Source organism: Rattus rattus, chromosome 14 (assembly GCF_011064425.1).
Source record: "Rattus rattus isolate New Zealand chromosome 14, Rrattus_CSIRO_v1, whole genome shotgun sequence".
Lineage (NCBI taxonomy): Eukaryota > Metazoa > Chordata > Mammalia > Rodentia > Muridae > Rattus > Rattus rattus.
In genome coordinates, this window is record NC_046167.1 from 81780135 (window position 1) to 81795934 (window position 15800).

Sequence of the window (15800 nt, forward strand, 5' to 3'; positions counted from 1 at the left end):
TGGGTAAGTATGTAGCAGAATAAATGCTACTCACTGACAGGATCTTGTTCGTTTCCAGCGTTCTCTCCCATGTTTGGGTAGATCCTTCAGAGTGTCCCTGCTAACTTGTCTGAGTATAATAACCCTCTCCTGCCACAAATACAATTTAATTGGGTCCCCAGCACTGTCCCCTCCAGTTATAAATTATTCAGAAAACCTAAATATCTCCGGTATAAAGAACAAGCCAGGATCTGTCCTTGGGGACCTCAGCTCTTTGTCCCCTCCACCTCAGAGTAAGACCCTAGGAAGTGGCTGGAGGAGCCCAGCAAAGGACAACACCCTACCTAGCATCCCACAGGCTGGGGTCACCCTCAGAAAGAGACACACGGGTTACCAGGCACAAGGAGGAGCTGCAGATGGGAGGTACTGTATTGGTTTAATCTCTATTGGTGTGATTAAACACTGGCCGGAACCTGCTTGTAGGGGAGAAGGGATTATGCATCTGGATCACGGCCTGTCATGTAGGGAAGTCAGAGCAGGAACTGATGCAGAGGCCATGGAGGGGTGCTGCTTGCTGACTTGCTCCTCACGGCTCGCTCAGCCTGCTTTCTCTCATAGCTCAGATCACCTGCCCTGCAGTGAGCCAGGCCCTCCCATGTCAATCATTAATCAATAAAATACCTTCTGGACGTACTTGCCTACCAGCCAATCTGGTGGATGCAGTTTCTCAATTGAGGTTCACATACACACACACACACATACACACACACACACACACACACACACACACACACACACACACACCACTTCCAAACAACACAGGTACCCACCAACTTGGACTTGGTCACTGGAACCAGGTAGAAGTTAAGTATTTGTGAGACCCACTGTGTCATGGGTGGCAACAGGGCTATATGTTCTGAAGCATGAGAGGACACAAACAGGATCGTGTCTAACACTAATGTCCTGTTTTGTCCTTGTGTGAAAGCCTACTACCTTTCCAAGCCTCAGTTTCCCTCTGTGTACTATCAGGGCAGATGAGGCCTACACTCACCCAAGTGCTTGAATCTAGGATTCCTGTTCCATCAAAGCAGAGGGTCCTTCCTGCTCGAAGGTCAGTCATGGAGAGAGCTTGGGGTCAAGAGGGAGAGAATCTCCTTGTCTTCTAGTTTGCAGGGTTGGAAGGTAGCTGTGACGAAGCCCCGCCTCCCAGCAGACCACACAGTGATACCTGGGTAATGAGCTACAGCCTACAGGAAAGCTGGTTCGTTCTTCCCCCCAGTCACCGCTGTTCTGAAACAAATGCTGGAGACAGAACGGGCTTTCCCCAGACCTGGGGCTACCACAAACCCCTTTCTCTCCTCCAACACATGCACATGCGCACACATCATGCATAGCCTCTTTGTCTGCACAGCCTAGGTTCAGCAATGTTCTCTATAGCCTTACCTACTGCCTGAAGCACGCTTCTATTTACCCGACAGACACAGAAATGAGGCTGTATTTATGTACTTTTCAATTGTGACAAAACACCAACGCCAAGACAACTTAGACAAGGAAGGGTTTACTTGCCTTAGCGATCCAGAGTCCAGCATAAGCTGAGACGCCGTAGCAAGCAACAATCTTGATGGCAAAAGCAGAGAACTCAGATGTCGCACCACAAACACAGAGCAGTAAGCCGCCCCAGCGAGGTTTTTGCAACCTCAAGGCCCGCCCACCCACTGACGTACTTCCTCCAGCAAAGCCACACCCCCTAAACCTCTGCAAACAGCGCCACCAACTGGGGACCAAGTACTCAAACACCTGAGTCTGTGGGGGATATTTTCACTCAATCCACTTCCAAGGCTATGCTGCACACAAAGCTCACCTGAGGATGCTGAAGATGAAGATGACTGAGAAGTTCCCCTACAGTACACCCGCAACGAACATGAAAGCAACAATGTCTGCCGTGGTAGCGTGTGCTGTGCCTAAAACGGTCACGGCACAGAGAGTAGCTGCTGCTGGGCTGCCAGGGAGCTTGGAGTGCTTGAGTCTGAGAGGTGGACGTAGGCAGGGAGAATGAGGAGGGTGGTCCTGGGAAGAACAAACACTGTGGGCAAGAGGGCTGGTGAGCAAAGATTCCCCAGCGGGGAATACTGCATCCAGAGAGGTAAGTCAAGGCAGGGTCGCCAAGCATACAGAGTGGGAGGGACGTTGGCTGACCATTGGGAGTAGGCACTGTTGGGCACTCAGCCAGGGCGCCGAATGAGATTAGGAGTCAGGGAAGGGCTTGGAGAAGGGCCACCCCACGGGAGTTTGCCATGGGAGCAGAAGGATCTTCGAGAGGTGGGAGTGGCTTTCTTCCCCTGTCAGCCATCTTAGCACCCTCCACAGCCAACCCAGTGATCGCTTCATCTGGAAAAGCTACCCTACTTCTGCCCAGAATCATGTCACCTGGTGCCAGCTTCTTTGTGGTGCCTACCTCTGGGGAATTCACACACTTAACCCACAATTGTAGTGGGTGCTATAGACCCTCCCCTGGGAACAGGTCTGTGTGCTTGCTCATTGTAAGTCCCCAGTGCCTAGGCTGAGGCTGGCCCATAGCTGGGGTTCAGGTGAGTGTAAAAATACAAAGGGGACCACATTCCCAGGTGTAGTTTCCTCCTGTGATGGCTAGTCTCGAGTGTCGACTTGACTACATCTGGAATTGATTAAAAACCCAAACAGCTAGGAACAACTGTGAGTGATTTTTAGTTAGTTGGATCATCTGAGGTAGGACGACCCATCTTAAATCCAGATCGTTTGGGGTCAGAAGACCCTGCCTAAAATCTGGCCCACACTCTCTCATGGCAGCCTACATAAAAGACGTGGGAGGAAGCAGCTTATGCCTTCTGCCTGCTTGCCCTCATTCTCACGGTCAAGTCCATATTCCCTGCTGCTGAGGCAGGTGAGTTAGAGCCTTCTTTGGGATTCTGATGTGTGCTGAAGATCAGCTGAGACATCCAGCCTCACAGACTGAACAACGACCGGATTCTCAGGCTTTCCACTGGGAGACAGCCATTGTTAAGACTTTTCTTCCTCCCTATGCTGGAAGTACCATTATCGTCCCCTTCTTGCAGATGAGGAAAACTGAGGCATAAAAGAATCATTTTCCCAAAGTCACATGCAGATTAACTGAAATCAGATACAGACCTCTTGGCCAGTATATTACATGGTTTCAAATAACACTGTTTTTCGGGTTTTGTTTTTTTTTTTTTTTTTTTTTTAAAGAGACAAGAAGCAAGGCCAGCCCACAGAATGATACAACAGGTAGATCATCCCACCAGACGTGCAGCCGGCTCTTAGCTGTGCACAGAGCATTCAAACCCCAAAGATGGCGCCGTTTTCATCTCGGTGTAGACCTCTGAGTAGATAAAACTGCTGGCCTCGTGGTCAAAGCTGAAAGCCAGGTGGAGTTACAGGATTAGCACAGGTTGTGTGTTTCTTATTTTTCTGAAATAAACCCATGCTGCTATACATGGAGAAAAACGAATTTTAATCCTTTTACAAATGTATTTACTTTTATTTTATGTGCATTGGTGTTCTGCCTGCATGTATGTCTGGGTGGGTGTGTCTGATCCCCGGAACTGGAATTATAGACAAATGTGGGGGCTGGGAATTAAATCCGGGTCTTTTGGAAGATCAGCCCAAATTTTAATCTTTTAATGTGATAAGGGGCAAAGTTCATCTTGCTTTCCCTCTGCTGAACCCAGTGTCCCTATGCCAGCCTGACTTTTAGGACAGGCACAATGGTGGTCGTGGGTTCTGCTTGCTTTTCAATTACAGCTTCCTCTAGAGGTGCACAATTGAGAAGAAAAAGCACAAATTCTGCAGTTAACCAACTATCACTTCCCACGCAGAAGCCCCTCAGTGATACTTGCACCCCTAGGGGCTTCCAGGCTAACAACACAGAGAGAGAGCCAAGGCTAGCCCCTCCATGAGCCTAAGATACCAGGACCCTGTCTCTGGGCCTCTCAAAGCAGCGCTTCACCAGAATTCAGGGGCCTGAAGACGGTAGAGTGGTTCGACTCTGCAGTCACAAATCCATAGACCCCCTCCGTGCTAAGCCACCTGCTTCCTGGTTCTAGATCACCTTGGATGAGTCATTTCTTCCTCACTGTGCCTGTTTCTGCACTGGCAAATGAACAACTTAAAAGTACCAACTTAAGGGAAGTCGTCCCAGTCAAAGTGACATAAAATGTATATGCACGAATGATGCCCTCAAGCGCCGTTGTCCGAGCATGGTGTCCTGCATCTTGATAACTGCTTTGTACCGCTTACGTTCTTCTCACGGGTGCCTTTGTGGGCACTATGACCACCTACAGGTTTACAGAGAGCAAAAAGAAGAAGCCTTTTAATGGACAGTCGTGTGCTGCTGAATAGTGGGGCAGGATGGAATTTCATCCACCACAGTCTGGGGCAATGTTCACAAGGCGGGGCGGCCTCCCTCCCGTTACCACGGTCATAGCCGCCTACTGCCTGGCTCTACCTGGCTTTACAGATTCTTATGAACGTATGTGACAAATGTCCCGGGTTGTCCACACTATAGTCACACTGTGGACAGTCACACATGAACACCACACTATAGAGCCCCTTCTAGGAGTTGCTAGTCCTCTCCACTGGTGACCCCCCACCCCGTGAACCAGTGACTTGATCAAAGGCTTACACAACCTGTGCTAAGCCCCTAACTCCACCTGGCCTTCAGCTCTGACCACGAGGCCAGCAGGCACAATAGAGACCAACACCGCAGGGGGCCGGGCCTGCTGGCATTCTCCCTTGGCACCTGCTTGAAAACTCTAGGATTTGAGCCAGGCCTGGGTCTCTCGGTGGCCTCGGAACATAAACCTGTGTGGCCTGAGAAGTGGCCACGGGAAACAGAAAAGCAGCACCCTTCGGCAGGCTGTGCTCCCGCCTGACCTTCTCCGAGGCAGGGCAGCGGCACCGAAGTATGGGTGTGCAAGTGCGTGAAGGCGGGCGTGCTGTGGAGCGAGAGGGTAGCGGATGTGAGTGTGTGCGTGTGCGCGCGTGGCTCCGAGTGTGCACCGCTGGGATCGCGATGGGTCCGGGGCGGGCGGCAGGGCGGGCTGGGAGATCTCCTCCCCCCACCACATTGAGAAATCTCAGTGAGTCACCGAGTGGTTCTGCATATTAATGAGCTCGCTCTCCGAGAGGGCAGGAGCGAATTTAAAAGAGGCCAGGGTGGGCGGAGGGAAGCTGTGGGGAGATCGCAGCACCCAGCGCCAAGCGCAGCGCAGCACCGCGACAGACGGCAGGAGCACCCATCGACGGGCGCAGCTGGAGAGAGCCCAGCAGAGAGAGGCGGGCTCAAAACCGAGAACCCAGCCGGGCGGCATCCCCCGGCCGCCGCACGCACAGGCCGGCGCCCTCCTCGCCTCCCTGCTCCCCACCGCGCCCCTCCGGCCAGCATGAGGCTCCTGGCGGCCGCGCTGCTCCTGCTGCTCCTGGCGCTGTGCGCCTCGCGCGTGGACGGTGAGTGCCGCGAGGGCCCTCGGTCGCGGTCCTGTCCTGTCCTAGGGAGCCCAAGCACCACCTAGGCATCCTGAAACCCGGGGGGTCCCGGGCGGGCACCTTGGGCGGTCGCAGAGACCCGTGTGGCGACTCAGCAGCCGGGCCGCGCTCTCCCGCAGGGTCCAAGTGTAAGTGTTCCCGGAAGGGGCCCAAGATCCGCTACAGCGACGTGAAGAAGCTGGAAATGAAGCCAAAGTACCCACACTGCGAGGAGAAGATGGTTATGTGAGTTCTGGGGTAGCAGGGATGTCCCGTGGCGGGGCCCAATCTGGGGTTGGGTCGGGTTGATAACGCCTTTCTCTCTGCCTTTGCCAAGGCCCGGGGAAGCAGTTCATAACCGGCTGGCAAGTCCTCGGGACATTGCCCGACAGTCTGCAAAAGGGGAGGGGGTGTCTCTGGCCTGTCCCTCTGAGCCTGTCCTTGTTAGGATTCAAAGTGGCAGACGAGGTGTACTGTGGGCTAGTGGTTCTGGTGCGACCGCTTAGAGTGTCTACACCAGATCGGTTCCGGACACACACCCAGCCTGCTGGGCTGGCTGTGGCTGCCTTTCTCTTACTGAAGAGAGAAGTAACTTTTCCTTTCAGTGCCCCATTTCAGCCAGGGGTCTGGCCACAGGAGTGGACACTTTGGGGCTCCCAGGGCTTTCAATGTGAGAATGCTCCTGTCTCCTCTGCCTCGTGGGTCCGTACATCTGAACAATGTTGGAGAAACCGTTCCGCTGGGGTTAATGTGCCATGCCACCACTGCAGCCTGCTTAGTGGGGAAGCCGGCAAAGTCTTAAAAACTGGGGCAGAGAGAGAACACTGAGTTTCCTTGCGCCTCAGCCTTCCCAATTAACCGCTTGAAGCCAGCGCTGCCGTTTTCTCCATCAATACACTCTTGGCCAGGAAGGCAGCCCTTGGCAAAACAGCTCCCAAATATTTGCCATGGACCATTGGCCCCTCTTCCCCTCCCCCAGAAACAGGACACACTTTATTCTCAGTCTGGGCAAGCGCCTTCCACCGGCTGCCCTTGCTTGCCCAAAGGCCTTCACGCCGCGTCTGTGAAGGAAGGGCACACCCCCCACCCGGCACCTCACCACTTCCATCCGCGAAGTTCAGGGAATTCAGAGAGCCACAGGGCCTGAGCTGACCCGAGTCACGAGCCTCCCAATTAACATCCTTATCCCCGCCCTCGTCTTGCAGGTCAGAGAAAGGAAAAGTACCCTTTGGGGTGTGGGCTGCCTCAGGGTTAAAATGCCCATGGCAAGAGTCACAAGAACTTTAGAATTTCTGGTTAGGGGAGTTTAAACTGTCAGAGGAGATTGCAAATTGTCTTTGAGACCTTGCAGGGGACCAAAAGAAAAAAAGAAAAGTATGGGCTGCATCAGCAACTCAAAAAGAGAAGGATCGCCCCAGACAGGCTTTCCTTGAGCGAAGTTCTCGGGGTAGAGAGGGAAATTGCAGGCAAAGAACGTTCCCTGTAGCCTTGGGGAAACTTGCAGGGGCCACATGAGACCACCTCTCCTAGGTCTCCCTTCCCACCCCATCTTCTGACAGACCAGAGGTTCCTCTCCGTGTCTATCAGACAAGGGACCCTCACCTTTTGCCAAAACAGGTTTTCAGCCACAAAGGCTGCAGGCAAGGTTTCCAGCTCACCAGTCATGCAGAGACCTCTACTTGGGAGGTTGGGGGTGGAGGAGGTCAGGGGGAAGTCAGTGTGCCTTCTGAGTGCAAGTCCTTGTAATCAGGGCATGGAAAAGCCCGGACTCCTTAAAAAGATAGATAGATAGATACATAGATAGATAGATAGATACATAGATACATAGATACATACATAGATACATATACATAGATACATAGATAGATACATACATAGATATAGATAGATAGATAGATAAGATACATAGATAGATACATAGATATATAAATAGATAGATGATAAATAGATAGATACATACATACATACATAGATAGATAGATACATAGATAGATACATAGATAGATACATAGATAGATACATAGATATATAAATACATAGATGATAGATAGATGATAGATCGATAGATGATAGATATAATAGATATGCACTTATTATTGGGGAGCGAGTAGGCACGCCATGACCCATGTGTGATCAGAGGACAACTTGCAGGAGGTGGTTCACTCTTTCTACCAGGTGTGGCCCAGAAATCAAATCCCGTTCCAGGCTTGGTGGCAAGGACACTTACCTACTGAGCCATCCTGCCAGCCCAAGTCCAGGTTATTGAAGGACAGTTTGTCCATGGAGTTAATGATCCAAACCATCGGCACCCCAGAATTGCTGGGGGGTGAGACCCAGGATGTCTAACAGTTGTTAGGCCTTGGATCCCAGATTCTGCACCCTGTTCTGATTTGCAAAACCCCAGTGTTCTGAGAAAGCTCTGGGCACCTCTGTGGGGGGTGAGGCGGAGAACTGAACCCTTTTGTATGCTCCCTGATCTTCAAAAGTAGGATGTTCGGTCTGCACTCTGGCCTGTGAAGAAAGGGGTTTTTAGGGTAGTTTGGGGGGTTGTTGTTTGTTTTTACTGGAGTTTGCCATTCAGGCAAACAGCATCATGGTACAGCATGGTGGGTTTGGGAGAAATACAGGTGCTAATTCCTACAGGACGGTAGCGGTAGAGAGGGAGGGCCCCATGCTCAGAGCCTGGAAGGATCCACTGTCCCCGGGGAAGCACGATCCAATTACCTGGTCTTATCAGATGTCCATCACTGGTCTTGGAGGAAGAGCAAGGCCCTGGCAAAGCATTTTGTCCCCATTCTGCTGGCAAGACCATTTGCCATTCCTACAGGATGGATATATGCGTTCACAGCAAGCCTACCCCTTCTAGAATTTGGCCTATAAACCCTGACTCTTCACCTTGGGGCCAGGTGGGGAGCAAACTTTCCCCTCTTTCTACTCTCATCTCCAACCACCCCTGCTGTAACCCATCAGGAAGACATATTCTGATTTTTTTCCAAGGCCCTAATTTCACCACTGTCCACCTTTCTCATAGACGTTTCCCGTAATCCCTGCCAGTATCTCCCTGGTCGCCCTAGGCGAGAGAGGTACCTCAGACCGTCCAGGACTGAGCTCACACATGAAGTTTATCTTTCTCCTGGCTGCCTCATCTCTTGTGACTATTTAGTAATTAATAACTAAGTCCCTGGATGCCTTCCAAGGGCTGAGTACTCTGCCTAGGATATACCTGCAGGAGCCCCACAACACAGGTCCTTTCACTGTACCTATTTTACAGAGGGCAGGCAGAGTCAGACAGGTCACAAGGATCCAAACCTGGCCGACTGCACTCAGTACCGGGTCCTGCTTCTCCCCTGCACAGCTAGGCCTCCATGGAGTGTTGGGGCTTTGACTGGGAGAAGCCCAGAGAAGAAAGGTCTTATTTTTCTGCCCCCAAATGAGATCATTGCAACCTCATGCTCAAGCACCAAACGAGGCCACGGAGCCAGTGAGGATCAGCAAATCCTCGGGGACAAGGTGTAGAGGGTTCAGGTGCTGGGGTTACCAGTCAGAGACGGTGGTATCTGCAGGGTATGTCTTAGCCCTTCTGTGGGACTTGGCATGAGCGCCTTCTAGCAGTGGCTCTGTCTACCTCTGGTACACAGGTAGAGCCCATGATCATTGCTCCCCAAGAGAGGCTGTCCTGGAAACAGCTGGGTGCTGTGGAAGGTGGGGGTATGGTCTCCCACTCAACTCCCTACGGGCTAGCCATATCATGAATATGAAATATTACAAAAGGGCTTGCTGGGGATTGGGCGCTTGAAGCCAGGAGGGACCGAGCAACCCAGTGCTCTGATCCTGCAGACAATCATTCAAATTATCTCAACCCTGTACCCCGATTCTGCTCTGTTTCAGCATAACCACCAAGAGCATGTCCAGGTACCGCGGCCAGGAGCACTGCCTGCATCCTAAGCTGCAAAGTACCAAGCGCTTCATCAAATGGTACAACGCCTGGAACGAGAAACGCAGGTATGCTCGCCACCCCAGCCCCGCCCACCTCCAACCCACGCCCACCTCCAACCCACGCCCACCCTCGCCCACTCAGAAGGGAGTGGCTGTTGGCTATAGCTTTCAGAGCAGGAACGGACCCACACGCCATGCCACCTACCGGCCTCATCTAACGTGTGACACCCACGTAATAGCTATGAAAGGAGAAACCCTAACACCACCTCACACTGCAGGTGGTGTCTCCTTTTGCGAGCACAAGTTCTATCTCGTTTTATCTTTCGCATTATAGACTTGTGTGAAGATTTTTAAAGGTTTGTTTTTTTCTCTCTTATGTATATGGGTATCAGGCCTGCATGTACATATGTGTACCCCTACATGTCTGGTGCCTGTGGACCCCCTAAAAAGGGTCATCAGATCCCCTGACACTGCAGTTGCAGATGTCATGAGCTGCTGTGTGGGTGGCAGGAACCAAACCCAGGTCCTCTACAAGAACAGCAATGCTCTTAACTGCCCGAGCCATCCTCCAGCCCCTAACTCTCATATTATAGTCCAAATTGTTCTTTCTATCTAAGTCACATAAGCTGGAAGTGACTGGGTGAGCATTTGGCATAGTTGTCCCCTGTTAACTTCAGGGGGTGGGGTGTGACCTCTTAGGTGACAGTTTATTAGCCAAAAAAAAAACTACAGGTATACAGTGACCCCTGCCAGTGAGTTGATTTCCTCTCCAAAGAGCCCCATGCCCTGTTCGTCCTAGGCATCTGACTTGTTCCTTCTCAGGCAGGTTCTGAGGGTCAACTGAGTTCAGCCCTTTCCAATAAGAGCCTCTTTACCCAAAGGGGCAGCAGTTGAGATGGTCAGTGCCTTGGACCAGACACTTCTGCTGATGGGCAGTTTTCACCCTCGTCAGAAGGGGGCTCCCTAGTTCTAATCTGGGGTCCTAGGTCTGGCCTTGGAAGGAGAGGCCAGTTCTCAGCTCCTGAGGTAGGTCACTCTGCAGACACCCGAGGCCTGTTTTATCTTTACCTCTGAAGCAAAGCTAAGGAAGGACGCACATGTAGGTAACCTCCAAGGATTCCAGCAGCTTGGCCTAAGAGGGGGAAACCAAGGTCAGGTGAGGACTGCCTTCACAGTACTAGGGAAAGTTGGGGCAAGACCTGTGTGGGGTGTGCGTCCCTGGTGCTGCCTGCCCCAGCAGGTGGCCTTGTGTTACACACACACACACACACACACACACACGCACACACAGCCTCAGCCCTGTGAGCTGCTCTCTCTTGGCTGACACCCCTGTTCAGCTTCTACACCTGAATCCTTTTTTGCTCCCTTCAAAACTGCCTCGTCCGCAATTGCCTGAAATAGAAAATGGTGAGGTGAGAGACTAGTTCCTCTATATCAGATGGGAATGAAGCCCTGGTCAGGGCACGCACAGCTCGCGTGGCAAAAGCAGAGCCTGGCCCACCCACACCCACACCCACCCCACCCTACCCCCCACCACCTTCCCGGCTGTGTCATCAGAGGCAGAATGACCCCAGCTTATGGAGGGTTGGGAAGTCTTGCTCTGACTACTGGAGACATTCGAACCTCTACCCACCCGATTTTGCTCCACCTGGACGGTGGCTTTAAAGAGGAGGCGTCTGTGGGTTTCCTGCAGCCCCACCCCCACCCCACTGTTTCTATTTTTGCAAGTTGCTCTCCTGGAGGCTGTGAGGGCCTCTGCTAACCAGACTTCTGCCGATTTGCTACATAGTAGCCTTTTCAGGACAATTGGCTGGTTTGGCCAGACACAGTCTCATAAGGCCCAGTCTAGTATCAACTCAGCCTCAAGACAAAGGATAGCCTTGAACCCTGAACCCTAGCCTGTGAACCTCGCAAGTGTAGGGATTTCAGGGTTACCAGCCCACGTCCCGCTCTACTGAGTTCATCCCTTTCTTAGAAACTGAGGCACCTGAAACAGGAAACCGCTGTGCCTCTCCTTTCTCTTTCTACCCCTTTCCTTATAAAGGATTAAAAACGACTTAATGAACGCCAGTGGCGATAAAAGAACTGTTCCAAGTCAGAGAGAGAAGACACACATGTTCCATAGCTCAGAAGGGAGAAAGGAGGAAGCACGGTTCCTGGTCCGTGCCATCAACTACTGAGCTCAAAGCGCTGTAGAAACCAGAGTCTCTGGCTGTCATGAGAGGCAGCTGCATAGAACACTTGACTGCTGCCATGTGTGTGCAGGTGCCCAAGGCAGCCAGAAGAGGGCATTGGATGCCCCTGGAACTGGAGGTGTAGGGATTTGGGAGCTCCTGATGAGGATGCTGGGAACTTAACTTGATCCTCTGACAGAGCGGTGACAGATTTTAGAGCACCGCCTCTCGGGCCCCGGGGCAGTTTATGTCAATGCATGATTAGGGATTCTCATTCAGAAGTCAGGAACAAGCAAGAAGGAGCAGTGATCTGCCTACAAAGTGCAGCCCAGCGCTAGGATTTCAGGTGTGAGCGTCCACACCCATCTGTGTGGTGTGAGCTTTTGCATAGGTTTCAGTCACAGCTTTAGAACCATCTCTCCTCTCCTGGCCCCAGACCTGGGAGAGGATCCATAAATGAAGCCACTCTACAGGAGCTGTGTGAGAAGCCTACACCACGTCCTGAGCAGCCTACACCGCGTCCCGAGCCACTTACACCTGTGTGTCCTCTCTTCCCAGGGTCTACGAAGAGTAGGGTGGACGATCTTGGAAAGAAAACCTCCAGGCCAGTTGAGAGACTTCAGCAGAGGACTTTGCAGATTAAAAATAAAAGCCCTTTCTTTCTCACAAGCATAAGACAAATTATATATTGCTGTGAAGCTCTTCTTACCAGGGTCAGTTTTTACATTTTATAGCTGTGTGTGAAAGCCTTCCAGATGTGAGATCCAGCTCTCCTGCGTACCAGACTTCATTACAAGTGGCTTTTTGCCGGGGGTTGGGGGGTTGGGGGTGGGCCCAAGCCTTTCCTTTTTAAAATAAGGGGTTTTGTATTTGTCCATATGTCACCACACATCTGAACTTTATAAGCGCCTGGAAGGAGCAATCAGTATGGTTCAGGCAATTCATTGCACTGTTGCTCCGGTGCAGGCTTGCGAAGCTTCCCCTCAGAGAGCCTGGCGCCTCGGCACAGCTGCCACAGGCTCTCCTGGGCTTATGACTGGTCAGAGTTTCGGTGTGGCTCCACCATGGCGCCTGTTGCAGGGCAATTGGGAACAAGTCCTTCTGCATCTGTGCCTAGAGGAACTCAATCTACTTCCCAGAACGAGCTTCATCCCCCACCCCAGCCCCACCCCCACCCCAGCTCATTCCCCTATCCCAACCAGGCAAGCGATCCTTAAAGGAGCTGGGTCTTCCTCTCGCAACCTCTGAGGGTTTCTGAAAGGCTCACTGCTTTGGTAGATGATGCTTCTGAAGCATCAGAAGCCCCCGGCAGCGTGAGAAAACAGTGTGTGGAGGAAAAGGGGAAAATTCAGGACTCAATGCATGACATCCAGCCAGAGCTACACATCCTACTGGCATGGGGAGACCCACGTAGCTCTGTTCCCCTTGCCCCCACAGAAAGCACACTCCCCCTTGGGTGCATATGCAAACAGCGAGGTCCTCTTTCGGAGTTAGGATGACCCTGCGCCCTCTCCTGTGTACATATTGCCTTCAGTACCCGCCCCTGCCACACGCTGCCCCTCAGTAGAGGCCGCACTGTACGGCTGTGAATCTGCTATGTAAGTGCTGAGATTCATGAGTGCTGCATGCGGGTTTCATGTTCTTTCTAAGATGAAAAAGAAAGTAATAAACATATATTTGAAGTTACCAAAATTCCGGGCTCCTGGGCTTTTTCTCCCCCTCTGTCTGGTTAACCCAGATGACAATAAAATGTTTGCCGGCGTCCTAAAGGAACTGGCACGAGTGTGTTGGGAGAGGAAACTGGTGTTTCACAAGTGCCTGTCTCTATGGAGTGTGGGGCTGCTGCTCTCTCTGGAAGCCAGGAAGCCAGGCCTGGAGGGTAACGCTCCCCGCCACTCTCTGCAGCAGGTTGATGGAAGCGGGCAGGTGAGGAGGCAAGGAGGAGGCAGACCAAGATGCTCTGGGGCCCACAGCTCTGAGAACCCCCAGTGCAGGGGCAGGAATTCAAGTGGAAGGCTGTGGGCTCAGGCACCAGGTTGTGTGGTGGCCGAGGAGGGAGATGCTGTGGTCCTGATTCTGCTCCTGGGAGATGCCCGTGACTTCAGAGCATACCAATCGTGTTTCTGGGGACCGGGTGACGGAGGGCTCCAGGGCTGGTGACCTGTGTTCTACTGAGCATTGCTCAAGTCAGCCAGCCGCATTTGTCATCTACTCTCAAGGGAACGGTCCCCAGAATAGGGACCTGGAGGTACATACTCCTTTACTCTCAAGGGGACAGTCCACAGACTAGGGACCTGGAGCTCTCTACTCCTTCACTCCTGCAGATGGTTTCCTGACTGACTCTCCTCTCATTCATGAAGGAGCACAGCAAGTCCCCTCTGCTGGGGTGAACCATGGGTAACACCACTATGACTCTTCTATGGTGGCCGTGCTTCCCCACTGAAACTCCAAGCTGTCTCTCACAGGTTACTGAGCAAACTGAGGACTAGCAAGGCTAAGAAAGTTGCCCAGGGACCCAGGGTCCTAAGCATCGCGCTTTCCAGTGGCTGGGTGGCCACCATCCTGCTTGGGGGTAGGAACCTTGACTCCTCCACCCCACCGTCCCTTTCCCTCACTCCAAAGTAAGATGGCGTAGGAAGTCTAACCGAAAGACAGAGGCCAACAGACATTACAGAGTAGGAAGCTCCCACAGAAAGACACGTTCTAGAACAGGGAGAGAGAGGCCAGGCTCCACCCCGCAGGGGCCCCAAAGCTTGGTGCTGGTGTAGCCAGAAGGGCCTCATGAGTGCTCGAGAACCCTGCTGTGAAGCAGTCTATAGAAAGAGCCCTGCTGTCACACCATTGCCGCTGACCTGACGCACAGAGGTCTGGACACTCATGTTGTGCTGTTCTAAGTTCTAGACTTGCCCCTCCACACACTCCACCTGCCACATACCCGCTCACCTTGTCCAGTCACCTGAATCCTGGTTAAAACTGACTGCACAGTTTGCTCCCTGCCCAAGGTGGACCTTTAGGTAAAAATTTGCTGCATATTTTAAATAGGGCGTCTTGAATGTTTTCGGTACAAGGAAATGGTTAACATTTGAGGCACTGTGCATGCTAATTACCTGGTCTGATTATTATGCACGGTAACCATGTACGGAAATGTCGTGCTCTGCTACATGAATATGTACAATTCATTTCTGACAACTTATTTAAAAAAAAAGGCTCGAGTGACAGAAAAGAAAAATGACATACTTCAAGATGGAAATGGCTGAACATTAAACCCAGCATGGGTCCTTCCCCAGCAGGCCCAGGGCAACTCATGTACTACAAGCCCAAGAGGCCTCCTGTTTCCAGTGTCAACTTCAATACCCGTCTGGATGATTCACTGGCCTCGAATTACGACCGGATTTGCTCTGTAATTAGCAGTTTGGAATGTCTAATGAGATAGGTTCTCAGAGGCCAGGGACTGTCTCTGGGCATCTTCATTTAAAACCTCCCCTAAGCCGTGAAGGTACAAGGGGCAATGTTTGCTCCTTAGCTATGGGTTCTCTGTACCACCATGAAGACCTGAAGCCAAGAACATAAGGACTATGTTGTTGCTATGCAGATAAACCCAAAGGCAAGCTTAAATTATTATTTATCTAACGAATATGAATGTTTTATCTGTATGTATGTCTGTGTAACACAGGTATGCCTGGTGCCCACGGTGACCAGAAGAGGGCATCGGATCCCCTGGAACTGCAGTCACTTATGGCCGTGAGCTAGATGGGTTCATTTATCAACTGGGTACAGCAAAGGACCAAACTCACCCCACTATAGATGGTTGACCTTGGCAAAGCATCATTACTTATGGAATCTAAAACTGGACTGGGGGCATGGAGCCCAGCTGTTGAGCTCTTGGTGGTACCTGTGAGGTCCCCGGTTTGGTTAACAGAACCACAAGCCAGCCTAAAGCTCGCCTGTCATAGCTTCAGCTGTCAACTGGGCACAAACGTAGAGCCCCCTGGGAAGAACAACCACAGCTGGAGGATTGCCTGTATTAGACTGGCCTGTGGCCGTGCCAGTGAGGCAGTTTCTTAAATGCTAGTTGACTTAAGGAATGCTACATCAGCCCACTGTGAGAGGTGTCATCCCTAGGCCGGTGACCTCATTGCTATGCAAAATAGGAGTTAGCCACACAAGCACCCCAACACTGCAATGGCCCAT

General features: G+C 51.9%; 1 protein-coding gene across 1 annotated transcript; it reads left to right on the forward strand.

Annotated features, from left to right (window-relative positions):
* Positions 1 to 5189: 5189 nt before the first annotated feature.
* Positions 5190 to 13301, forward strand: Cxcl14 (C-X-C motif chemokine ligand 14). The gene is made up of 4 exons (XM_032885024.1): positions 5190 to 5481; positions 5640 to 5745; positions 9388 to 9501; positions 12168 to 13301. Exons 1-4 carry the CDS (start codon positions 5418 to 5420, stop codon positions 12181 to 12183), a joined length of 300 nt encoding a protein of 99 aa, XP_032740915.1. The 5' UTR covers positions 5190 to 5417; the 3' UTR covers positions 12184 to 13301.
* Positions 13302 to 15800: the final 2499 nt, after the last annotated feature.

Coding starts and splice junctions, on each gene's coding strand:
- Cxcl14 (XM_032885024.1), top strand. CDS start 5,418: ATGAGGCTCCTGGCGGCCGCGCTGCTCCTGCTGCTCCTGGCGCTGTGC. Junction 5,482..5,639: donor GTGCGCCTCGCGCGTGGACG/GTGAGTGCCGCG, acceptor GCTCTCCCGCAG/GGTCCAAGTGTAAGTGTTCC. Junction 5,746..9,387: donor TGCGAGGAGAAGATGGTTAT/GTGAGTTCTGGG, acceptor GCTCTGTTTCAG/CATAACCACCAAGAGCATGT.